General features: G+C 39.9%; 1 protein-coding gene across 9 annotated transcripts in view; it reads left to right on the top strand.

Annotated features, from left to right (window-relative positions):
- CEP128 (centrosomal protein 128) overlaps positions 1 to 26,493 on the top strand; it is a 484,062-nt gene that overhangs the window by 204,207 nt on the left and 253,362 nt on the right. For all 9 annotated transcript variants that reach the window (XM_070469726.1, XM_070469720.1, XM_070469725.1 and 6 more), the window contains 3 exons: positions 1,009 to 1,173; positions 21,050 to 21,226; positions 25,457 to 25,516. In XM_070469726.1, coding sequence (XP_070325827.1) covers positions 1,009 to 1,173; positions 21,050 to 21,226; positions 25,457 to 25,516 — 402 coding nt within the window. The remainder of the gene's footprint in view (positions 1 to 1,008; positions 1,174 to 21,049; positions 21,227 to 25,456; positions 25,517 to 26,493) is intronic.

The following is a 26,493-nucleotide window of genomic DNA, read 5'->3' as shown; positions in this document are numbered from 1 at the left end:
CAAGCCTAGGCATTAGTGTTCTAAAACAAGTTCTCCGGGGGCAGAGGGGAACCCTGATCTGTAGAATTTGCCAAGTTCAGTGATTTAAGAGCCTCCATTTGACTGGTTTCAAGCTATCAAACAGCATCACTGCAGACACAGTTGGGAGATGAACAACAGCGGCTCCCTGAGAGTCTCTGTGAGCTGTCTCAGCTCACCACTGGCCTTTGGGCAAGACTGTCTATACCTGTGCTCTTTGCCGTGCCTGACATATAGTCAGTGTTTACACTGTCCTTTTAAAGATATTTAAGTTCACATACCTGGCAAATCTTTATTGAATCCCCTCTGCACATTATTCCTAATTTTTTTTTTAAAGCTGATTCTGGTTATATTTCAAATAATAAACAAAAACCAGGCACATTATTGCATTATTGGTGCCGAAATAATCCCTGGTAAACCCCTTTTACATACTTAGCTGTTTATAGTTTTCTTGCTGCTGCAATTCATAATCTTTTTAACCCCACAGGAGTGGTATTCATAATTACATTGCACAAAAAAGTACACAATTCTTTCACAAAAAAAGAGGAGGTAACTTGAAAGGGAATATTGTGAAGCTCCTCTTGTGGAAAAGGACACTGATCAGGCAGTGACATCCCACAGTGTCCTTGTGGGGACATCTCTCTGCAGGTGGTGGCCCTTTGGGTTGCACAGATCCCTGCTTACACCTTTATTAAGAGCTTCTTATTCATCGTTGTCAAACTTGACTGTTGCATCTGCGTCTTTTATGGTTCATGCCTGTTATCTTCAGCGCCCAGTACAGTACCTTGCACTTACTTGGTTGCTCAGTTAGTGCTAAGCAGAGTTTGAACACATGGAAAGAATGTTTCCTTTGCATGTCTGTCTGTGTGGGAATGCTTAGAAGTAGCAAAATCTCCAAGTATTTGCCCCCTGATATAATGTGGAATTTGTCTTGTGTACAGTTTGGCTGTGGCCAGTGGACTTTCTCTTTTCTCCTTTTTTGTTCCTCAGGCAGAAAGCTTAGAAGATAAGAATATGGCTAAAGTCCACCGTTGTCAGCTGGAGAAGCTGAAATCACAGTATGACAGACTGACAGAGGAATTAACCCAGAATGAAAATGAGAACAAAAAACTGAAGCTAAAATACCAGTGTTTGAAGGATGAACTAGAAGAAAAGGTAAAAATGTGGATGGATTCTAATTGAAAAGGCTTATTTGCATTTCTTCTAGAACATAGTTTATGTATTAATAAATGCTAATTTTCAGCTTTCATAGAAAAGTTGTGTCGGTGCCAGATAGTCATAGAAATTTATTAGAATGCTGTGATTTTTATTCTTTTCAACAACCAGTAACCTTCTAATACTTTTTATTTTAAATTTCTAATGGATCTTAAAATAGGTATTTACAGGCAAGGTAGCAAAGAAAGGAGTTATGGTTTATTGAAGACCTACTCTATAGCAAGCATTTATGCCAACAGATTGATTTATGTGTGCTCATTTAATTCACACAACTCTTTGAGTTAGATTTTATTGATCCCTTTAACACATGAGGAAACCATGGTTCAAAATAAAACATGTAATAGTTAAGTGGTCACTGTGCACTAGGCACTCTTCATGTTCATAGACATTTTATGAAATTGATACTATTAGGCTCATTTTTTAAGTTACAGAGACTGAAGCTTAAGAAGGTTGGTAACCTTGGAATGTTACCAGCAGACTCACTGCTTTCGTATCAGTAGCTCTGTAAAATTTGGGATGTATCTGCTGTATATTGGGGCTTCCCAAGTGGCGCTAGTGGTAAAGAACACACCTGGCAATGCAGGAAACGTAAGAGACTCAGGTTCTATCGCTGGGTCGGGAAGATCCCCTGGAGGAGGGCATGGCAACCGCCTCCAGTGTTCTTGCCTGGAGAACCCCATGGACAGAGGAGTCTGGCGGGCTACAGTCCATGTTGCTGTTGTTCAGTCACTCAGTTGTATCCGACTGTTTGTGACCCATGGACTGCAGCAGGCCAGGCTTCCCTGCCCATCACCAACTCCTGGAGTTGCTCAAATTCATGTCCATTGAGTTGGTGATGCCATCCAACCCCTTCATCCTCTGTCACCACCTTCTCCTCATGTAGGGTTGCAGAGTCAGACACAACTGAAGCAACTTAACACGCATGCACGCTATATATCAGTCATTGGGGAGAATACTAGGGACTTTCAGCAAGTCACTACTCTTGTGGCAAAGCATCAACTAAGAATAGAAGATAGAATATTTAAATTTGTGTTCTGTGTCTTTCAGTTCAGTTCAGTCACTCAATCATGTCCGACTCTTTGTGACCCCGTGGACTGCAGCATGCCAGGCCTCCCTGTCCTTCACCAACTCCCAGAGTTTACTCAAACTCATGCCCATTGAGTCAGTGATGCCATCCAACCATCTCTGTGTCTTTACCAACTTCTTAAAAGGATTTGCCTGCCGGTGTGATAGAAGTCAAATAGAGAAAAGACTCTTAGTATTTGGATAATAGGATAGGGCAGGATAGACTGGGCCAGATGAATCCTATTCTTCATAAGTGTTACTAACTAACATCTGTGATAAAGGAACTATCAAGGGGGTAGGGTGTCATAAAATTCTGCATAAACCTCTAGAAGAAACTTTCATGCTTTGCTCTTCTTTTCTTCTGTCATTTCTGTATATGTATTTTTACCTTTCTAGTAATTGTTAAAAGTAAGAAAATAAAATTTAAGTAAACTTGGTGTTTATGATTAAATGTGCTTCAGTTCAGTTCAGTCGCTCAGTCATGTCCAACTCTTTGTGACCCCATGAACTGCAGCATGCCAGGCCTCCCTGTCCATCACAACTCCCGGAGTTTACTCAAATTCATGTCCATTGAGTCAGTGATGCCATCCAACCATCTTATCCTCTGTCTTCCTCTTCTCCTTCTGCCCTCAATCTTTTCAAGCATCAGGGTCTTTTCAAATGAGTCAGCTCTTGGCATCAGGTGGCCAAAGTATTGGAGTTTCAGCTGCAACATCAGTCCTTCCAGTGAACACCCAGCTTGTGCTTCATCCAGCCCAGCGTTTCTCATGATGTACTATGCATATAAGTTAAATAAGCAGGGTGACAATATACAGCCTTGATGCACTCCTTTTCCTATTTGGAACCAGTGTGTTGTTCCATGTCCACTTCTAACTGTTGCTTCCTGACCTGCATACAGGTTTCTCAAGAGGCAGGTCAGGTGTTCTGGTATTCCCATCTCTTTCAGAATTTTCCACAGTTTATTGTGATCCACACAGTAAGTTGCTAAATTTAGGCCTACAATCTTGACAGTTGTAATTTAGCTCTTATGTCATACTTTGTTTTCATTATGTCTAATGTTCACAAATATTTAATGTATCTGTTTTCAGGGTGTAGTTGCTTAGGAGATAAGGCTTAATTTTCCAAGTTTTTCATAATTAAAATTTAGCCAAAAAGTTATATTAACATGTTATATATTTAGTTATTTGCATTTAGGAAATAGTGGAGAAATTTTTGATACATTGAAAGTGTAAAGTTTACCTTATTCTGCTTAGAATAAATGTTTCTTCACTATTATATTTGTGATGTTTCAGGTATATATGCATTATCGTGTATTCATATAAATGGAACATTCGAGACTTCCCTGGTGGTCCAGTGGTTAAGACTTTGTTCTTCCCCTGCAAGGGGCTTGCGTTTGATCCCTGGTTGAAGAACTATGCCCTGTGGCACAGCCAAAATTAAATAAATAAGTAAATACATAGAACGTTTACCTTAGAACAGAGTTTTTGTCAACTACGAATTGTCACCTGTTGTGAGCCCTTGCCATCTTCCTCTGTAAGGATTAAATCATGTGCTGCTCTGGCCGCAGACCTTCAGCACCTCCTAAAGGGACTTCAAGGTAGAGATCAGGGATGAGGCACTCTGTGCTCTGGGAAGACTGGCAGAACGGGTCTCCAGAGAGTTAGATATTTTCAGTAGCTGATTTTATGAACCCAATCCTTGCACCTGCTCATATCTAGAAAAGCCCTAAATCCTTTGATCTTGACATCCGCTCCTTGTGACTCGCAGAAAGCCTTTGCGAAGATAAATGTTTGCACGAACTCCGTATTCACCACCAGAATCACATGTATATTGACTTTGCCCCCATCTCTTTGCAGCAGTTGCCCAGAGCTCTCTGAGGTGCTGTCTCCCAGGCTGCAGCCCTCATTTTGCCCCAGATGAAGCTCAACTCTTATGTTGTACATTTTTTTCAGCTGACAGTTTCTGGAATTAGTGGTTGTACAGTAGACCAGCCTCCCTTAGTGGTTTCCCTGTCCACAATTTCAGTTACCTGCCACAGTGGATTACTGAAATTACCAATTTTGGACCAATTGTGGTGCAGAAAGATTAATTGGAAAATTCTAGAAATAATTCATAAGTTTTAAGTTGCACATTGTTCTGAGTAACATGGTGAAATCTTCCTCTGTTCCACTTTCTTCCACCTGGGATGCCCACTTATCTCAATCTGCTGCTAACATCCAACCAGCCACATCATCATGGCTTGATGGCCCAGAATCACCCACAGCTGGTGAGATCCTCCTTCTGAGGTGTTATCAGCAGGTCGGTAGTAGCTTAACGCTATCTTATCATGTAGGCATTTCAATGTCTCATATCTTCACAGGAAGAGTGCTGAATATGGTACAGTAAGATATTTTGATAGAAAGAGACCACCTTCATATAACTTTATTACAGTGTATTATTACAGTTGTCCTATTTCATTATTGGTTATTATTGGTACTCTCTTACTGTGCTGGTCTATAAGTTAAACTTTATTATAGATATGTGTGTGTAGAGCACCATCACTCTGCTGACAAAGCAGAGACATCGTTCAAAGCAATATCCTTTTCAGTTGTTAAAACTACTGAACATATAGTCAAGTCCTGGTAATGGGTGCGGACAGACAAGATATCTAAAGTCTAAAATGGTAAATACTCTTAAGAATACATAGACACATACACACATAGCTTATGGGCTTGCTTTTTTTAAATATATTTTGTTTACCTGATTGTTTATCCTTTTGATTGACTTAGCTGTTTCTATTCATCTAATTTTTTTAGTATAATTAGCTGTGAATCAAAATTTCATTGGCTCAAGTTATATCCAGATAAGGCCTTTCTCTTTCAGAGGTAGTGAGGTGTTCACGGCTACGGACAGAACTTTCAGTTTAAATCATTTTGTAGCCGTGCGGCATTAGGCAAGTTGCTTAAAACTCAAAGTCTCAGTTATATCATCCTTAAAACTGGTATAATAACAAATTCTAATGGAGTTAAATGTGAAAATGTATTTAAAGTGCTTGGCAGAGTGTCTGATACCTGATCAGCTATCAATTAGCAGCTGCCATTATTTTATTATTGTTATGTTACCAAGTGGATGCCAGTTAATGGTTTTGCCAAGTAATAAACCAGTCAGCAAGCATTGATTAACTACCTAATGATATGTTAAGGATTAAGGGCCAGGGAACTGTGAATAAGACTTACTGCACTATGTTGATTGGACGTTTTGAGCCAGAACTGTGTTGAATCACTTGAGATGTCTGTCTACAAAGGAGGTGCTAACTTGAGAAGAGCTAGCATTTCTATCTTGTCGAACAAACAGGAGGCTGGGTTGGTAATTATGTTTGCTATTTGAAGAGAGGAACCCAATCATGGTTGTTTTTCTATCCCCAAGATCAGGTAGAGAGCTTTTCATATGGTAGGTAATTTGTAAGTAAATTATGGATGAAGAGACATGACTGTGTATACATACATGCTCATATGTTTGCGTGTGTGCTCAGTTGCTCAGTCATGTCCTGCTCTTTTCAACCTGATGAACTGTAGCCTGCCAGGCTCCTCTGTCCTTGCTTGGATTTCTTGGATTTCCCAGACAAGAACACTAGAGTGGGTTGCCATTTCCTCCTCCAGGGGATCTTCCCGACCCAGAAATTGAACCTGTGTCTCCTGCAGCTCCTGCATTGGTAGACAGGTTCTTTACCACTGGCACCACCTGGGAAGCCCTGCTTCTGTGTTTATGTGTAGATAAAAAATATGGGAACCTATGGCTACAGATGTTTGTTCATTCTCTTCTCCTCTCTCTCCCTCCTCCCCCGCCTCTCTTCTCCACTCTTCCTTTCCGTTTCCTTCAATGTGTGTCTATGTGTTGGCCAGTCTGGGGGAAATAAAAACAAGAAAACAGTACAAAAATATGTCTGCAGTGGAAAAAAGCCCATGACTTATATCCCAGAGATTCCTGCTATCCAGGCAGTGCAGTGAACTTGATAAATAGGGCCCAACTGAAGGACTTCTAATCCTAGTGAAGGGATTTCCAATTGAAAGGGTCTCTCTAGAACCATTTCTGATCAGCTCATAGATTATGTAGGCTATCTGGGGTGCTTAGCTAACTCATATAATACTTGCTTTTCTTCATTGTTACACTTTATCTTCGTTTTCTGTTAGTTCTTTGGGAGATGTGAGTGGCTACAGTGAAACAATTAGGAGACAAATTGTGAGACAATCTAAGGCAGTGGAGTTCACAGGAACGTAAACATTGAATAGATTAGGGTTTGCAGAAATGTGTTTTTGTTCCTTCTCATGAAATCTGTTATTTAAATTGTTTGTGAAGTGACATGTAGCAACATATTTAAAGCTATGGCTGTGTTGGCTAAAAACACTTAAGAAATAATTTTCTTATATAAAATGTGGGTCTTTAAAAAAATCATTATAATTCAGAATTGCAAGTGTAATGATGATGCCATTTTTACATAAACTGGAAACTGAGGTTGAGAACATAGTATTGTGACTCGCCCAACATTGCACAGCTTGTGTTGGAAACAGGATATGAGCACAGATTTCTTTTATTTTCCCCTTTATTTACTGCCAGTAAAATGACTCACGTTTCTGTCTTTTCATTGATTTCTTTAGTGTCGAATTTAAATTTGTTGTTATTATAGTCAACAAAGATTACTGTATCCTTTCTTATTTGTTTTTAGTCTGCATAAATTTTGGATTAGAAGTCATAAATTTTTTTAGAAAAGTCTAATTAAAACCTGATATTTCCACATAAAAGATATCTGTGACTGGAAAAAATAAATCAGCATTGTTTAAGTTTGTTTTGTTTCTAACTTGACCATCTGTTTAGGATTGTCCTTTTTCATGAGATGAAAAAATGTATGATTGTCAGATATCTGTTCTATAAGATATTCACTCTGCTAAAATCACAGTTTTACATTTTTTTACCAAGAACTCTTTGACAGTAGCAAGCAGAATTCTCTGTTTTTTGTTTGTTTGTTTGTCCCCCTCCCCCACAAGTAGGAGAAGGAAGTTAGTGAGCTGTTAACTTGTAGCACTGATTTTGATGGTTACACTTTAGACCATTTTTAGGCAAACTGTGCTCTTTGGTGCTTCATGTTTTTTACATTGTGTGAATAGAATAAAGCTGTAACTTCTACATATTAATTTGGTGGAAAGCTTTAAACCAGACACTTTAAATAAACACTAACTAGGATCCTGTCAGGTTCCTCCCAATTAAAAACAAATAAGGAAAATAATAATAAAGTGGTCAAATTGAAGGCAGAATTGTAAATTTATCATTTGTTATTTGTAAAGTGCTTTTAACTGAATCCCTGATAGTCGTTAAGCCCAGACTAGTCCTTACTTTTTCAGAGAACTGACAGAAACACCAGAGTGTTACCGTGTATAAATCACTCAGCCAGATGTTAGGAAACGCGTTCCGAATGCATCCGTGGAGTGACCTCGTCCAGCTGCTGTAGAGGGAGAATCACTCAGCCAGATGTTAGGAAACGCGTTCCGAATGCGTCGGTGGAGTGACCTCGTCCAGCTGCGGTAGAGGGAGAATCACTCAGCCAGATGTTAGGAAACGTGTTCCTAATGCGTCGGTGGAGTGACCTCATCCAGCTGCGGTAGAGGGAGAATCACTCAGCCAGATGTTAGGAAACGCGTTCTGAATGCATCGGTGGAGTGACCTCGTCCAGCTGCGGTAGAGGGAGGATCACTCAGCCAGATGTTAGGAAACGCGTTCCGAATGCATGGATGGAGTGACCTCGTCCAGCTGCGGTAGAGGGAGGATCACTCAGCCAGATCTTAGGAAACGCGTTCCGAATGCATCGGTGGAGTGACCTCGTCTAGCTGCGGTAGAGGGAGAATCACTCAGCTAGATGTTAGGAAACGCGTTCCGAATGCATGGGTGGAGTGACCTCGTCCAGCTGCGGTAGCGGGAGAATCACTCAGCCAGATGTTAGGAAACGCGTTCCGAATGCGTCGGTGGAGTGACCTCGTCCAGCCGCGGTAGAGGGAGAATCACTCAGCCAGATGTTAGGAAACACGTTCCGAATGCGTCGGTGGAGTGACCTCGTCTGGCTGCGGTAGAGGGAGAATCACTCAGCCAGATGTTAGGAAACGCGTTCCGAATGCGTCGGTGGAGTGACCTCGTCCGGCTGCGGTAGAGGGAGAATCACTCAGCCAGAAGTTAGGAAACGCGTTCCGAATGCGTCGGTGGAGTGACCTCGTCCGGCTGCGGTAGAGGGAGAATCACTCAGCCAGATGTTAGGAAACACGTTCCGAATGCGTCGGTGGAGTGACCTCGTCCAGCTGCGGTAGAGGGAGAATCACTCAGCCAGATGTTAGGAAACGCGTTCCGAATGCGTCGGTGGAGTGACCTCGTCCAGCTGCGGTAGAGGGAGGATCACTCAGCCAGATGTTAGGAAACGCGTTCCGAATGCGTCAGTGGAGTGACCTCGTCCGGCTGCGGTAGAGGGAGAATCACTCAACCAGATGTTAGGAAACGCGTTCCGAATGCATGGGTGGAGTGACCTCGTCCGGCTGCGGTAGAGGGAGAATCACTCAGCCAGATGTTAGGAAACGCGTTCCGAATGCATCGGTGGAGTGACCTCGTCCGGCTGCGGTAGAGGGAGAATCACTCAGCCAGATGTTAGGAAACACTTTCCGAATGCGTCGGTGGAGTGACCTCGTCCAGCTGCGGTAGAGGGAGAATCACTCAGCCAGAAGTTAGGAAACGCGTTCCGAATGCGTCGGTGGAGTGACCTCGTCCGGCTGCGGTAGAGGGAGGATCACTCAGCCAGATGTTAGGAAACGCGTTCCAAATGCGTCGGTGGAGTGACCTCGTCCAACTGCGGTAGAGGGAGAATCACTCAGCCAGATGTTAGGAAACGCGTTCCGAATGCGTCAGTGGAGTGACCTCGTCCAGCTGCGGTAGAGGGAGAATCACTCAGCCAGATGTTAGGAAACGCGTTCCGAATGCGTCAGTGGAGTGACCTCGTCCAGCTGCGGTAGAGGGAGGATCACTCAGCCAGATGTTAGGAAACGCGTTCCGAATGCGTCAGTGGAGTGACCTCGTCCAGCTGCGGTAGAGGGAGAATCACTCAGCCAGAAGTTAGGAAACGCGTTCCGAATGCGTCGGTGGAGTGACCTCGTCCGGCTGCGGTAGAGGGAGGATCACTCAGCCAGATGTTAGGAAACGCGTTCCGAATGCGTCAGTGGAGTGACCTCGTCCAGCTGCGGTAGAGGGAGAATCACTCAGCCAGATGTTAGGAAACGCGTTCCGAATGCGTCAGTGGAGTGACCTCGTCCAGCTGCGGTAGAGGGAGGATCACTCAGCCAGATGTTAGGAAACGCGTTCCGAATGCGTCAGTGGAGTGACCTCGTCCAGCTGCGGTAGAGGGAGAATCACTCAGCCAGATGTTAGGAAACACGTTCCGAATGCGTCGGTGGAGTGACCTCGTCCAGCTGCGGTAGAGGGAGAATCACTCAGCCAGATGTTAGGAAACGCGTTCCGAATGCGTCGGTGGAGTGACCTCGTCCAGCTGCGGTAGAGGGAGGATCACTCAGCCAGATGTTAGGAAACGCGTTCCGAATGCGTCAGTGGAGTGACCTCGTCCGGCTGCGGTAGAGGGAGAATCACTCAACCAGATGTTAGGAAACGCGTTCCGAATGCATGGGTGGAGTGACCTCGTCCGGCTGCGGTAGAGGGAGAATCACTCAGCCAGATGTTAGGAAACGCGTTCCGAATGCATCGGTGGAGTGACCTCGTCCGGCTGTGGTAGAGGGAGAATCACTCAGCCAGATGTTAGGAAACACTTTCCGAATGCGTCGGTGGAGTGACCTCGTCCAGCTGCGGTAGAGGGAGAATCACTCAGCCAGAAGTTAGGAAACGCGTTCCGAATGCGTCGGTGGAGTGACCTCGTCCGGCTGCGGTAGAGGGAGGATCACTCAGCCAGATGTTAGGAAACGCGTTCCAAATGCGTCGGTGGAGTGACCTCGTCCAACTGCGGTAGAGGGAGAATCACTCAGCCAGATGTTAGGAAACGCGTTCCGAATGCGTCAGTGGAGTGACCTCGTCCAGCTGCGGTAGAGGGAGAATCACTCAGCCAGATGTTAGGAAACGCGTTCCGAATGCGTCAGTGGAGTGACCTCGTCCAGCTGCGGTAGAGGGAGGATCACTCAGCCAGATGTTAGGAAACGCGTTCCGAATGCGTCAGTGGAGTGACCTTGTCCAGCTGCGGTAGAGGGAGAATCACTCAGCCAGAAGTTAGGAAACGCGTTCCGAATGCGTCGGTGGAGTGACCTCGTCCGGCTGCGGTAGAGGGAGGATCACTCAGCCAGATGTTAGGAAACGCGTTCCGAATGCGTCAGTGGAGTGACCTCGTCCAGCTGCGGTAGAGGGAGAATCACTCAGCCAGATGTTAGGAAACGCGTTCCTAATGTATCGGTGGAGTGACCTCGTCCGGCTGCGGTAGAGGGAGAATCACTCAGCCAGATGTTAGGAAACGCGTTCCGAATGCGTCGGTGGAGTGACCTCGTCCGGCTGCGGTAGAGGGAGAATCACTCAGCCAGATGTTAGGAAACGCGTTCCGAATGCGTCGGTGGTGTGACCTCGTCCGGCTGCGGTAGAGGGAGGCCGTGACACAGAGGTGTATGAAAGGACGTTTGGTCTCTGCCTCCCAGACTGAAGCGGCTTCCCTGGTGGCTCAGATGGTGAAGAATCTGCCTGCAGTGTGGGAGACCCTCACCCCTTGGTGAAGGGCATGGCAGCCCACTCCAGTGTTCTAGCCTGGAGAATTCCAAGGACCAAGCAGCCTGGCGGGCTACAGCCCGTAGGGTCACAGGGTCGCACACGACTGAGCGACTCACACTTCCGCCCTTCCCCAGACTGAAACGAAGGTGTGGAGAAGAAGCCACTTCCAACCGCTTCCCCGTTGGCAGTGAACTCACTGCCAACCACTTACAATCTAACCGGTTGGTTTTAAGTGAATTTAAAGAGTGAGATCCAAGTTTGTGTCTTTATGACCTCTGATTTGGATTTGAATTTAAGGCATTTTGAGTCATGTTGAAGGGCTTCCCTGGTGGCTAAATGTGAAGAACCTGCCTGCCAATGCAGTAGGTATGAGACGTGGGTTCTATCCCTGGGTCTGGACGATCCCCTGCAAAAGGAAATAGCAACCCACTACAGTATTCTTGCCTGGAAAATTTCCTAGACAGAGGAGCCTGGGGGGCTACAGTCCATTTTGACACAGAGTCGGACACGACTGAGCGACTAACACTTTCACTTTGACTTTTCGAAGCATTTAATCTTTAACTTGTTGTCAGTTCAGTCGCTCAGTTGCATCTGACTCTTTGTGACCCCATGGACTGCAGCATACCAGGCTTCCCTGTCCATCACCAGCTCCTGGAGATTACTCAAACTCATGTCCATTGAGTCGGTGATGCCATCCAACCATCTCATCCTCTGTTATCCTCTTCTCCTCCCGCCTTCTATCTTTCTCAGCATCAGGGTCTTTTCAAATGAGTCAGTTCTTTGCATCAAATGGCCAAAACATTGGAGTTTCAACTTCCGCATCAGTCCTTTCAGTGAATATTCAGAACTGATTTCTTTTAGGATGAACTGACTGGATCTCCTTGCAGTCCAAGGGATTCTCAAGAGTCTTCTCCAATACCACAGTTCAAAGGCATCAATTCTTCAGCGCTCAACTTTCTTTATAGTCCAACTCTCACATCCATACATGACTACTGGAAAAGCCATAGCTCTGACTATATGGATCTTTAACTTGCTGAGTGGTTGATAACTACAGGAGCTTGAGAAGAAAGAAGTCTTTGGAGCACTTTCCTCTAAAATCCTGTATAACTAGTTTGATTTCATTTCCTTGTGAAACTGTGAGTGATATCCAAGAGTGTAGGAGTTAGGCTGAATGATGGTATGTAGTTGCTTGGGGTGTGTAAATTAGCCAGAGTAGACCACCTGAAGATTTCTACTGCCTATGAGTCAGCGCTCTGCCAGATGCTGAGCAGGCCTAGCTTGCCTTGTAGACCCTAAAAGATACATACGGTGAACACCCAGGTTTGTTTACATGGACTTTCTTTTATCACCATTGAAAGCGCTTGTTGACTCAGTCCATTTTTTTCATGTAATGTTGAACAAGCAATATTTTTTAAATTTATGATAAGCCAATATGTAGAAGGTGCTTATTGTATACATGAGTTATATTATTTGGAGATTTGTTTTTCCACTTTTTTTCCCCATAGCCTTTCATAGGAATAAATGTATACTTTAGCGTCCTGTAAGGAAGAGAAAAAGAGGAGAGAAACAAATCTGTTGGTTTTCTAAAGACACTGTAAGTTCATAAACATTTTTCTGGAGATGAATGGTGCATTTTTTTCTTTTGAAAATTAAGCAGTGTTCCTTCCAGATGCATAATTTAAAACTCTAGTTGTTTGTTTCCTGTCCATGTTTTGTTTCGGAAATAGAAATGCGTCAAAAATGGCTGATTTTAAATAACTAATGTTACTTGTGTTTTCAGCCATTGACTTAAGAGAAATATGTCATAATTACAAAATGGTCCTAAAACTTAATGAATGTGTAAAATACCCTTTAGAGGCATTTTAAACTGTGAATATTAATTTCTAGGAATGTATCCTAACATCTTTTTGATTGTGCTACCAATGCCTTTTGTATTGTTCTGTATTCTCCTAGAAAAAAATTACTAAAAACCCTGAGGCAAGAATAATTTCCTTCAATGGGGTTAGAAGTTTAAGTTTAATTGTCCATTTTTTTGACTTCTGTTTTATGGATAACTTTCCCAAGCCTGCCTAAGACCAGGTTATAGACTGAAAAGTCTTTCACACTCAAGTTTTAACATGCATCAAATTGTCTATCAGATATTCTAATTATGCCATTACTTTTTTCAGTTATCCCAGGTGGTGCTAGTGGTAAAGAACCTGCTTGCCAATTCAGGAGACTTAAAAGACATGGGTTCGATCCCTGGGTTAGGAAGATCCCCTGGAGGAGGGCATGGCAGCCCACTCCAGTATTCTTGCCTGGAGAATGTCATAGACAGAGGAGTTTGGCGGGCTACCGTCTATGAGGTCACAAAGAGTTGGAGAGTACTATAGCTCTTACTCTTGCATACTATTAGTCATAATTTCTTCCCTCCTTTGAAAGAAAGATTGTAGAGCATCTTCTTACAGAGAGGAAGGAAGTGTCTATCTAACTAAAAAAATGGTACCATTTTGATTTTAATCTTCTAGAAGGAATTAAAATGTTCCTTTGCTTTCTAAATTCATACAAAGAACTATCTTACTCTCTCACAGATAGACCTCATACTTAATGTACTGATGAGTACTTAACTCATCAGAAGATCTTACTGGGTCTATCCTCAAGATTTATTCTTAATCACTTCTTACCACTGACGGGCCCTTTACTTTTGTGACTTCAGCTTCCCTTGATCGTTGTAATAACCTGCTAGTGTTAAGGTGCTTGCCATCAGTGATTTACTAGTTAATGTATTCCAAAAACAAGCTTACTGAAACACAAGAAGTTATTTAAGTTTAGAGATTCTAGTTTTTTCTTAATTCTTTTTTTCATTGTATAGTTGGGAACTGCTATGCTTGGCATATAGAAAATGCACTAAAAAAAAAAGAAACATTAGTGGAATGACTGGAACATAAAAGGATATTTATGTTTCAGAAATATTTTTCGATTGACTGCTATGTAATACATTCTTTTCTTTTTAAAAAAACTTTACTTTTCATTGAGGTAACATTGGTTTATAACATATATAAATTTCATGTGTACAACATTCTACTTCTGTATACATTGCAGCATGAAAGTGAAAAGTGTTAGTTGCTCAGTTGCATCTCACTGTTTGTGGCCCCATGGACTGTAGCCCACCAGGCCCTTCTGTCCAGGGGATTCTCCAGGCAAGAATCCTGGAGTGGGTTGCTGTTCCCTTCTCCAGGGGGTTGTCCCAACCCAGGGATCAAACCTGCATCTCTGCGTCTCCTGCATTGGCAGGTGGGTTCTTTCCCACTTAGTGCCACCTGGGAAGCCGTATGGGCATGTAAGTTGTTTCTATGTCATGCCTGTTGTAAATAATGCTACGGGCAACTTTAGGGGAACATATATTTTTTCTGATTAGTGTTTTTGCTTTCTTGGGATAAATGCCCAGAAGTGGAGTAGCTGGATCATATGGTAGTTCTATTCTTATTTTTTTTCATACTGTTTTCCATAGTGGTTATACCCATTTACATTTCCATCGTCAGCATATGAGTGATGCTGGGATACTGAAATGAAGAGGAATCAGATCTTTGCCCTAGAGGAACTCACAGTTTGATGAGGAGACAGACATAGACGACACACAGAGTTAGTAGGTGCTATGGCAGAAGCTTATATAAAGTACCAGAGGAACATGTAGACAGAGCACTTAGTATTCCTAAGAACTTGGGTCACCTTTTGTCTTCCTAATATTCATGTGGGTGATGAAGTAGATGCATGTTATTGGACTTTAATAGCAAGTAAAAAACTTAGTTTATGACTTTCCCTCATCCCCTGTCACTGAGTATTATTGGGCTCACATAGGTTGAGTTTGTGGACGTTTTCAAACTGATCTGAACTATTGTTGCTTTATTCTGTTTTTATTTTTGTGATACCTATCCGGGTGTTTAATATATAGCCATAATTTAAGAAATCCACCCTCACGTAAGATCTTCTAACAAATGTTTGAAAAAAGTAGTTACATGTGATCGTAATCAATGTGTTATTTATTTGTTGGCTGCTTTTCAAGACAGCTTGAACTGCAGGTTAGTAATTTTCCAGATTAAACTCTTTGCAAATTTCCTATAGAATCCATAGTAGATCCTTTCTTTTAGTCACTTGCAGTTTCTGCCCTGATTGGCATTTCATACTGTATCCTAGCTTACTTGCAGCTGAGTCAATGCTGTTGGCAGAAGTAATGGGAGCCTTCTTTAGAGAGTCAGATAAATGGCTTCCAGACAGATCCAGTTTTTGTTCAGGATAGTTTCATAATTTGCCTTGTAATGCTAGTGTCCTGGATTTAAACCGTAGGCATAATAGTTATCTTGAGTTGTAGAAATAACTCTTTCTCAAAACTTTTTTAGGTAATGGATGCAGGTCTATAGTTTCAACAAGCCATGCTTCTAGTAATCTTTAATTACATTTCATTAGTTTTAATTTTGGCCTTAAACTTTGATTTCTAAATTCTACCACTTACCCTCTCCACGCCTCTGCCCCCCACCCCAGTCTTGTATTATAGATGGCCCTGGGGCTGAAGCATTGTATGCTTATTCAGATTACTTTTCAGTAAAGGAAAAACATTAGCTTTGTAAACTAATGATTTATTCAGTGGTGTGCCTGTGTTTTATTTGCTATAATGTGTCTTTTAAAGTGTATGAAGAACTGTTTTCATTTTATGTAATAACGATATTGGAAATACAGTGACTTTTCTGGAACAGTTAAGACATTGAAGGAATCTCATATGCTTTTACCAAGGAGATAACATTTTGGATATGCTCTGGTTTTTATTGAAGTCATTCTATTTTCATTAAGATCATGTCTCTTTGTAATCTTTATAGCCTTTGGGAATGTGAATGTTCTAATTAGAGGAGCATTTCTTGTCCTTTGAATTATAGGTTCAATGATTAAGCCAGTCAACAATGTGTCTGTGTGGGGTGTGTGTGTGTGTGTATGTGTATGATGACATTGTGAGTATCATGATTTTTGTTTCCTGTCGAGGCAAATGTCAACAATGTAAGCCTTTCCTGTCTTTAAGTGGAAGCATCAGGAAACTTCTGCTGTCTTGACCATAGAACTATACCTTTAGTGTGGTATTAGTTATACTTTTTAACTAAAATCTAGAGGAGATTATGTGTATACAAGGTATATTTCCAGCATAGAGGAGAGTGATAGCCCATAAAAATTTAGGGTATTGTACCTGCTTGGTGGTTTTCCCTCTTGTTGTGGTTTACCTCCCTTTTCTTGTGCCATTGTTTCATATGTTTTCATTTGTAGTGATAAGGCTCATTCAAAAATGTTTTTGAGTTATTCCTTCTACTTTATGACTACATTAGTCCCCATATAACCTCCTGATAACTTTTTTGAGATTTTCACATGGATTTCTAAACTCCAGTTTTAAGAACTCAACCTTTATAGTATTTGAATAGAGAGCACTAGTAAGGAAGTCAGGGGACTTAGTTTATGGGTTATTGGCTCTTTGACTTTCGTCAGGTTTCTTTGTCTGAACTTTGCTTTCCTTATGCATAAAACTAAAGGTGGGTTTATTTCACTTGTGGCTCAGCTGATAAAGAATCCATCTGCAATGCCGGAGACCTGGGTTCAATCCCTGGGTTGGGAAGATCCCCTGGAGAAGAATACCCACTCCAGTATTTTGGCCTAGAGAATTCCATGGACTCTCTAGTCCATGGGGTTGCAAAGAGTTGGACACGACTTTCACTTTCACTTTTATTTTCTAAGGTGGTTCTTTCTCAGATTCAGTCCTGGTCTTTTGATATCCCTCGTCTTGGATCATATAGACTGTTATAGTCAGCTTCATCTAGCCCCGCTCCCCTACCCCCTGTGAAGAATCTCCTTATAGTCCTAAGAACCAAGCATTTGTGTCCTTTCACATTGAAACATTGAACTTGGACTATCTATGTCTTCCATATCTTTAAATAGTCTCTGAAATACCTTCTTTTATTTCTGGTTCTCTAGAAATATGGTAGCTTTTGGTTCATGTTGTTGTAGAATTACTTCTTCCTCTAATTTCACTAGAAGGCCACAGAATAGCCATCATAGTGCCTAAATATTGCCATTTGCCTTTATTAACCTATGTGGCCCCAGTGAGATGGTTGATTGAGTTAATGTCAACCAGTTTTAACTTCTTCCCAAAGAATTAGCTGTACTTGCCCAATTGGTGGGCTTCTTGAGCTGGCACTAGTGGTAAAGAATCCACCTGCTGATGCAGGAGACATAAGAGACATGGGGTTTGATTCCTGGGTCAGAAAGATCCCCTGGAGGATGGCATGGCAACCCACTCTAGTATTCTTACCTGGAGAATCACACGGACAGGAGCCGGGAGGCTACATTCCATAAGGTCACACAGAATCGGACACGACTTAGCACACACACACACTGCATTGGTAGAGTTATTTCTGAAACATGAAACAGGGAAAAACAGCTAATTCTTTGGGTGCCACAGTTAGTGTTCAAATTGATATTCTCAAGGCAGAAGAACTGGGATAAAACAGAAGTGTTGAAATTTGTTGGCTCTGTGAGAACAGGTGGCTTATCTATCTCATTTGCTCTATCCCTGGCATTCAGAAGAGTGTATTGCCATAGTAGGCATTCCATAAAGATTTATAGAGCCAGTGAAAAAATTAAATTACAGTTGCTTATGTACAGAATGGAAGAGCTTATTTATTATAACTCTTAAATTTAGGGTCTTGGAGGACATGCAGAAAGGATAGAGAACCAGTATGGTGCAGCATCTGAAAGCTAATTAAATAAAAGAAACACAGACCTTTACCTGGAACAGTAGAAGATTTAGTAGGGGTGGAGGATTCACTTATTTGCTTTAATTTTTGAGGATAGCGCTTAGACTCATGGAAAGATTTTTGCATTTTTGTCAAGTACTCTTCCTTGAAACCCGAGTTAGTCATGTAGGTAGGGGTTGCATGACCATCTGTCATAAATGTCACAGAAGGGGATCCTGAAAGAGCAGGTAGTTGAACCCACTTATTACTAAGGTTCATGTGAGTTTGTAGTTCTGTGAGTTCTACTTCAAAGGGAGACTGGACATGGCATGCTGTCTCGCAGGGGATAGTGAAGTGGGTAATGAAATTTCCAGCCTTTGCTAAAGTGATTGAACTTGTAGATTCTTTTTGACAGGATCAGCGTTTCTTAAGACTATAAAAATCTGGAAATAATTTTGTTTTCTTTTAAATGAGTCAAGTATCAGAGAATATAGAAAAGTGACAAGGGAAAAAAGAAAGATGTCTATGAGGGAAAAGAGAAAAGAAAAATCAGTTAGAACACTATTGTGAATCATGTGGATTTAAAGTATGAACGGTTGTTCCCTAAGTATGTCAGCCACCCTTGATAGAGTATTTTCTTTATTAACATCGCACCACAGGCCTGCAACGAGAACACTGCAGCCTGTTTGATTGGAGGACTCTTTGTATAGAGGAAGCCTAGCACACCTCAGTGGCCTTTGAGTATATAGATCTGCATGGTAATTGATGAAATGGCCTTTACAGTGTTGAATTTGTCTTCAAAAATGTTTAAATCACTTATTTAGTAAAGTGGAGGAGTTTAAAGATGACTGTAAATATGTTTTGTGGTCTCCTGAAATTATCAGTTTACTAAGGGAATCAGGTGCATGACCAAATAATTTTATTATAGTTTACTGCATTTAAAAAAACTGTGGTATACATAATGTACTGTGGGAACCTTCTGCATTGGGAGATACAAATGAAAGGAGACTGGGGTTTGAAGGAGAAAGTTTGAAAGATAAGAAGCATAGGTGGGTAGGTGTATAACAATACAGAGGCAAGTATCCTCAACTAAGGACTTGGCAGTAAGGTTTCTTTCTAGTAAAAAACTATGAGATCATCCCTTACTGTCAGAGCCAGGCCACGATGTTAATTTTTGTGAAAGGTTTCTCGATGAAGTTAGACTTAGCAGAGTATCATCTGAAAAGATACCATATCCATCAGGGGGGAGAGTCTGAGCAGAAACTGAGTGTGGACAAAGGAGAAAGGGAGATGTACTGGAACAATCTCCATCCAGACTCTACCCAAGAGAATGGGACACGCTTGTTACTGTGGTTTGAAAGCCCTGACATGTAGTTGGACATGCCAGGCTGCCATTAGTGTGATGCCATTTAAATGTTGTTTCATGAAACAGACTCCTCTGGTCAGATTTCCAGTTCATTAAGCAACATTCTGATTATAATTTGCCTTCCCAGCTAGATTGGTCTACAGGGAGAGAGCATGCTGGTCTGCACTGACATGAGCACTCTGACCTGTATGCAGTCACGGCTCTCATTGTAAACTAACATAGTGAGCTGAGTGGTGTTCTAGTCTGTCCGCAAGCCTCCTATGAGCTTAGTGTGCTCGACTGCTGAGAGACGACTTGCATCAGAGCCCCAGAAAGCAGTGATGCTCCAGCTCCTAAGTCTACACAGTTGAGCTCCTGGCCAGGAAGACGTACTCATGAAGGTAAACGTCTTCTCAGGACTGCTAGCTCCATTTTGAAATAACACAATTTCAGAGTGAGTTGTTCAGATGAGGTGTGGCTAGAGAAGACACATGTAGGTGTTCTTGAGAAGCTGCAAGTATGAGAGAGTGGAAAGGAGGGAGATGAGGTGGGAGAGAAGAGCAGAAGTCAGGCTGTGAAATGACTGTTCTTTTGTAGGGAGGGTATTTCATTCATTTTTTTTTTAAGTAAATTTTTTTTTTTTTAAGTAAATTGAACTGCTAGGAAATTCATGTGTGATTATTCTGCTCAAATACCATTCTGTCTTTCATGATGAATTTTCATTGAAAAAGCCTTTCAAGTTGATTGGTTGACCATATAATCTTCCTGCTTATGTTGTGTTTACTAGGGTAGGTGAAGATCATTAGGCTACTGTGTGATGACTGAAGGCAAAGCTAGCCAGACATTGTGACTTTTTGGTCTTCTGTTTATCCTTACAATTGTAGTAATTCTGTTCTTTTCCTCTAAGCCTTGTGCAATACCACTTGAATGTCTCTAATGAATTTCTTATGAAATTGTGCAACCCTAATGACGGAGACTAGCATGAAGCTGAAACTCCAATACTTTGGCCACCTCATGCGAAGAGTTGACTCATTGGAAAAGACCCTGATGCTGGGAGGGATTGGAGGCAGGTGGAGAAGGGGACGACAGAGGATGAGATGGCTGGATGGCATCACTGTCTCGATGGACATGAGTTTGAGTAGACTCCAGGAGTTGGTGATGGACAGGGAGGCCTGGTGTGCTGCGATTCATGGGGTCGCAAAGAGTTGGACACCACTGAGCAACTGAACTGAACTGAGTGATGGAGTTGTTTTGACTAGGGAGCATCCCCAAGCCTTGTAGGATCCTATCTCTTACAGGGTTCTTGAGAATCTCCTTTTCATGAAGTATATTTACTTACTTGATAAGTAGGTCTTTCTTACCTCTATCAAATTTTCATGACTCAAAGCCCTTATGTAGTATTACTGAGTTTGGAAACTTAGACCTTTTGAAATGGTGTTTTGATGAGATAAAGGTAGTAGTGACACTTTTTTTTTTTCCTGAAATGAAGAAACCTACTTACTTGACATTTTGCCTTTTCGAGTGTTTTACTAATATTTATTGCAAACTCAAAATTGGTTTGTGACATTGGCTTTTACTCTGATCCATTAATGGCACTGTGTTATTAAATCAGTGAAGGATTTTTAAAAACTTTTTTTTTCTTTTGGTAGCAGAATTACTGTAGTATTTTTTTATCACCTATCTGCTCACTATTTCACTCATTATTGTACTTCTGAATTCTCTGTTACTTGACATCAGTTAATGAGAAAGAATAATAAGTTATTTTGGTAACGTCAAGGGGCAAAGTCAGATCTATTTTTTAATGTGCTTCTTTGGGTTTGTTGTACAGATATGACATGTGTTTCTTGTCTTCACTTAATAATTAACCTCTGATTTTATTTCTGACCAACGCCTCTAGGAAAAACATATAACCAACGAAGAAGAACACCGTAGGAGGATGGAAGAGGCCAGATTGCAGCTCAAGGATCAACTTCTTTGTCTGGAGACAGAACAGGAATCCATCCTTGGGGTGATAGGAAAGGAAATTGATGCAGCTTGTAAAACGTTCTCTAGGGACTCAATGGACAAATTGAAAGTAATTACGAGTTGCTATGTGCCTTTCAGTTAGTTTCCTAATATATAATTACACGATTTAATGCATAGTTACCTGGTCATCACATTTTTATTCCAGAGAATTTTATGGAACAAAATAACATCTTACACTTTTTAGAATGAGCTATTTTATCTACTGCACAGTCCTGGCGAAAGAAAGTTGCTTCATGCTGGTACTACACTGAATTGCTCGTATCTCACTCTGTAAAAGAAAATGTCCTACTAGAGAAATCTTTCAAGTCAAGAAGCCTGGATTTTGAATTTTTTATTATCATAGGCCATTTTTATTGTTGTTAGTATATTACTGGCTCACACCTATTGAGTGCTAGCTATATTTCACATACTGTTTTAATTACAGTATATACATTCTCTCTCCATTCTGAAACCACCCTGTCCTTTAGACACTCACATTAAATCCATTTTAGGCAAGAGAAAGCAGAACTTGAAGGGGATAAGTAACTTGCCCCTGGCCATGTATCTAGTCTAAAGCTAGAATTAAGACTTCAAATATTGGGTGTTTAACTCTGGAGCTTAAAGAAGTATCTACCATGCTATTTGCTTCCCTGTTTAAACAAATTGCATTTTATTATTTAGTTTTCCTGTCTTTAAAATGGATTATTGCCACTAAATTTGTAGCCCTAGTGAAATAATAAATAAAAACAGAAGTAATCATGGATGTTCTTAACTCCTTGAAGTAAGTACCTCCTTACACTCTAGGTCCTAGTACTGCTAAGTTATATATAAAGAGCATTGCAGTGCTTTGGTGTGGTATGACCACAGTACATTATAGTTTAGCCCATCATTTCCTCCTGTAGTTATTTCATTTGATGATATAATAGCATTCAAATTATCATATTATGCATTAAGTTTTTTTTTAATCTTTTCAAATATTTTGTCATTCATCTTTTTTTCTCATATAAAATATTCTTCCCTGAACTACTTTCCCCTCTTTTTTCCTGTTTTTTTCTACCCATCTTTTTTGTTTTTCTTAAATAATGTTTTCAAGAACATAAAATGATATTCTCCACTTGCGCTTTAGGATTCAGCTTTAAAGGAAATATTTCAACTGGCAGAATTTGGCGAAGTTGACGGAATTTCTACAATATATGTTTTTGTACACTTTTTTTTTTTAAAGTTCAGATGTCAATTTGAGAGGACTGTGAGCCAAATACAAGAAGTAATTAGCTTTAGGGGAAAACTAACTCTTTCTGTTCTGTTATAACGTTCGTTTGTTCTGTTCCTTATCTAATACTGCTTTATTTTTATTTAGAACTTGACATATATTTAAACCCTTGAAATCATAATTTTATCTAGAAGATGCACAGATTTACTATCGAATATTTATTCTGTGTTTAAGAATTTATGTCAGAATGGCTTGTTTTCAGCCAAGTAGAGATATAAAAATAGGAACATTTGGATTGCGTTATATATAAATCTTGTTATTTACAGACTAAAACGGGTCAATTACAAGCTAAAGCATAGTGTGTATGTAGTACATTGCTTAAATATTTTATTTCTTTATATGATTCAAATTATCCTTCTAACATACTATTATGAAAAGTACCCTATTCTTTAATAGGCTTTCAAGAATGTGGTGGTAATGGGTCTTTATACCTCTTTACCTGGAGAAAGACTAATTCAAGTCTAAGTGATGGGTGGAAAGTTATTCTATGAGAATGGAAATTCCATTAGATTATTTTTAAGAATGCATTTTTTTTTAATTGTGGATCTTTTTCCATTAATAATTTTTGTTGTTTCATTTCTATAAAATTGAAAAACAAAGGAATACTCAAGAACATAACATTTGTCCTCCTTTCACAGAAACCACCAAAGTGTTTATTAAAATTGATTTTTTGTTTTGTAGTTCAGAAATGTAGGTGAGATTGGTGGTCTTTGTAAAATATTTTCAGAAATGAAGTAATTCCAATCATTCCTGGTCATTTGTTGATTATTGAAATATTGCTGATGAAATTTTCAGCCATTTTATGTAGAAATTGACTATTATGGAATGGACCAAATAAGAGATATGCAACAAAAGAGTCTGTGAAAAGTTTTTGGGAATGTTGGCATTATTTCTAATTATAGTTTCTTTTTTCAGCCACCATATTTATTACTTATTCCACATTAGTAAGTGCATGCAGTGTTTGAAAATCTGTTGTTAGACGCTTATGGAACAATTAGAAAAGTGTCTGAATTAAAGATACAATATTTTCACAGACCAATCTTTGGTAATTCTAGAGATTTTCCCCTAACACTTGGTCAGAGTATTCATTTCTTTGTAGAGCATGCAGAGAATAGGCTTTGGATCAAGACAGATGGAGATTCAAATTGCAACTCTCCAAATTGCTAATGTATGACCTTGTATGAGTTATGTAATCTTTATTCGCTCTAAGAATTCATGTCCTATTTATAAGTTGGGTTATTATGAAGATAAAATAAAAAAGATATAGAAGGTGTACATCATAATGTGATGTACAAGTGTATCATATCTTGCACTTAGTAGTGCAAGATAGCAGGATCAACTGATTTTTCTCATTATTATGCAGAGAGTTTTTTGTAATGTACTCATATTACCAAGTATATGGCTTCTATTTCTTTAATCTTTTTATGACAAATAATTGTTGTCTTAATAGACTTTGTGCTCTTGTCATAATAGACTTTGAAGTGTATTTATTGATAATTACATCTTGATATGCAGTTAGTAGTGAAGTGATAATGGTGTTCTGTATGTCTGATATTGTGATAACACCCATTTTATTTAATTTATACCCTGGCCTCATGAGGTAGTTTACTCACTTTATAGATGATAACCTGCAGCTTAGAGAACAATTAAGTCACACCATTTATAAGTGATTAAGTGACTATTTTCTTAAACACTAAACTATATATAAATGTATAAAGCATGTTGCAAAATATAAACATTGTTTTATTTCAGATTATTTTGGTCTTTAATCTTGAGTACTGTATCTTAGGTCTGAAGACTTGAGATGATGACATAGGTCAATGAAAAAGAGTAATAAAGAACAATATAATCAATGATAAATGGATGGTTACAAATATTCAACACAGTAGAGAGGTAGAAAACGAAGAAAGCACTGTGAACTAGAGATTAAGAAAAATCTCACTGAAAAAGCCAGAAAGGCCTGAGAATTGAGTGAGATCTAGATAATGAGAAAAATGGATGATAGAAAGGTTATATGAGACTACAGCACTCTTGTACGTGGCATGTGGTCAGCGCTTGTTGTGCATTAATCATATATCTAAATGAATTACCTAATGCTATTCCTTAGGGCAGTCATGAGCACTCACATCAAGAAGTATAGAAGTATTTGAAGATAGAAACAGACATTGCATGCAGAGGGATAAGGTACTTTTAAGCAGAAAATTTCTAGGAAAAACCGATGCAAAAATTTCATGGATAGCACAAAGTTCAAAGGGAAAAATTGGAAAAATCTTTTGTGTTTACAATTATGAAGTGACTGACAAACTTTGAGTACACTTTTATCAGTAATAAGGCAGAACCAGCTGACAGTAATTTTATAAATGAGTTGGTATGAAGGAGCTCAGGACATCTAGTGTAGACAACCTGTTTATTGTAGAATTTTGTTACCATCATGAATTACAAAGCAATGTAGGTGTGAAGTTATATTGATTAGGTTCTGTCAGTTCTACACAACCATTAATGAGACAAAATAGCTCTCATAGTATAAAATTGAAGAAGGAAAAATGAGACAAAGAATTGTTTTATGTAATTACATCTGACTCACTGTGAAATACATTATCTGAAACAAGACTGAGGAAAAGACACAAAAATGAAGTAAACTGGTGTAAGTGAGGCTGCTTGCCATGCAGAACTCCATGGATCAGCCTCAGAGATTCGAGCTTCTCAAGAGCCTTGAGATTCTCAAGTAGTAGCACTTGAGAGTTGAGTCATATGTGTATACATGAGCTAAATATTTAGTGTCAATACATACATTCATACATGTTTTCATACTGATGTATACATATATTGATACATATATACATGCTTAAATAAATAGGCGTTAAATAAATAATGGTTTGGAACTGGTTTTATACTTGATGTGAACTTTCTTTTTAAACCCTTAGGTTTAGAGACTGAACTTTTGGATATAATGGTGTACAGTCTTCATTTATGTAAATTCATTTCAGGGAGGTACCTACTTCTAATTGATGACTTCCTCTTTCTTTGTAGGTTTTTTCATCTAGTCCTGATATTAATTATGACCCACATCGCTGGTTAGCAGAGAGCAAGGTAATTAATCTTGGAATCCTAAAGCTTTCATCATGTTTATGACCTTCAAGGCATCCTATTTGGCCTAGTCGTGTATTTTGACATTAACTGAACATTTGAAAGCCTTAATACTTCATTACTGGGAAAGATACCATTGTAATGCATTCAAGAAACCTCCATGTTCTTTTAGTTTAATATTTAAAAATTAGCTTAAATATACAGGCATGGAATGAGAGAATAAATGAGAAAGTAAAACTGTTGAAATATTGAAATTTGATTGTCAGACAAATTCCTCTACCTTTTTCTTGGGAGAGAAAGCTGAGGTGCACAAAAGTCAGGGAAGCTGTAACCAGTCCTCATTTTCGTGTATATATACTTACATTCTGGTTCTGGAGTGTTAGCTCAAAGCTGCCAAATATCTCTGTGCCTCGAGCAAATCCTTCACCTCTCTGGGTATGTTTTCTCATTTACAAAATGGGAAGGGTAAGCTGTGTGTTCTGAAGATAACTTGATTGTTTCATGATTCTTTGACATCATGATTTAAATGTAATGGAAGGTAACAAAAAATAATGTTGAACAATTTGTTAATTTTAGCAAAAAGATTCTCCTACACTGTGTGATAGTTTTCAGCTGTCTTTATATATCAGATTAACTTGGAAATTCATTAAATATATAGAACATTGTGATCATATAAGATGTAGATATTGGTTTATGAAATTATCAATGCTTAAGCACTTGCGTTCTTTTTTAGAGTAGTTTTTTTCTGCTTTAAGTTACTAAAATCTTCCATCCCATTTAAATTCTATAAGAAAACCAACTGTACTATAAACCTTACCAACTGTGTTCTAACTTAGGATTTTATTGCATGACAGAACCTTTAAGTTTTTATAATATCCTTATTTAAAAATATGAGCAAAGAGGTTTTCATTAAGATAAGTGACTTTCTTAGCTTCCCTGATGGCAGATGGTAAAGAATCTTCCTGCAATGTGGGAGGTGT

The sequence above is a fragment of the Odocoileus virginianus genome, chromosome 6 (assembly GCF_023699985.2).
Source record: "Odocoileus virginianus isolate 20LAN1187 ecotype Illinois chromosome 6, Ovbor_1.2, whole genome shotgun sequence".
NCBI lineage: Eukaryota > Metazoa > Chordata > Mammalia > Artiodactyla > Cervidae > Odocoileus > Odocoileus virginianus.
The sequence above is the reverse complement of the archived record's forward strand: the minus strand, read 5'-3'. Positions and strand labels throughout refer to the sequence as shown.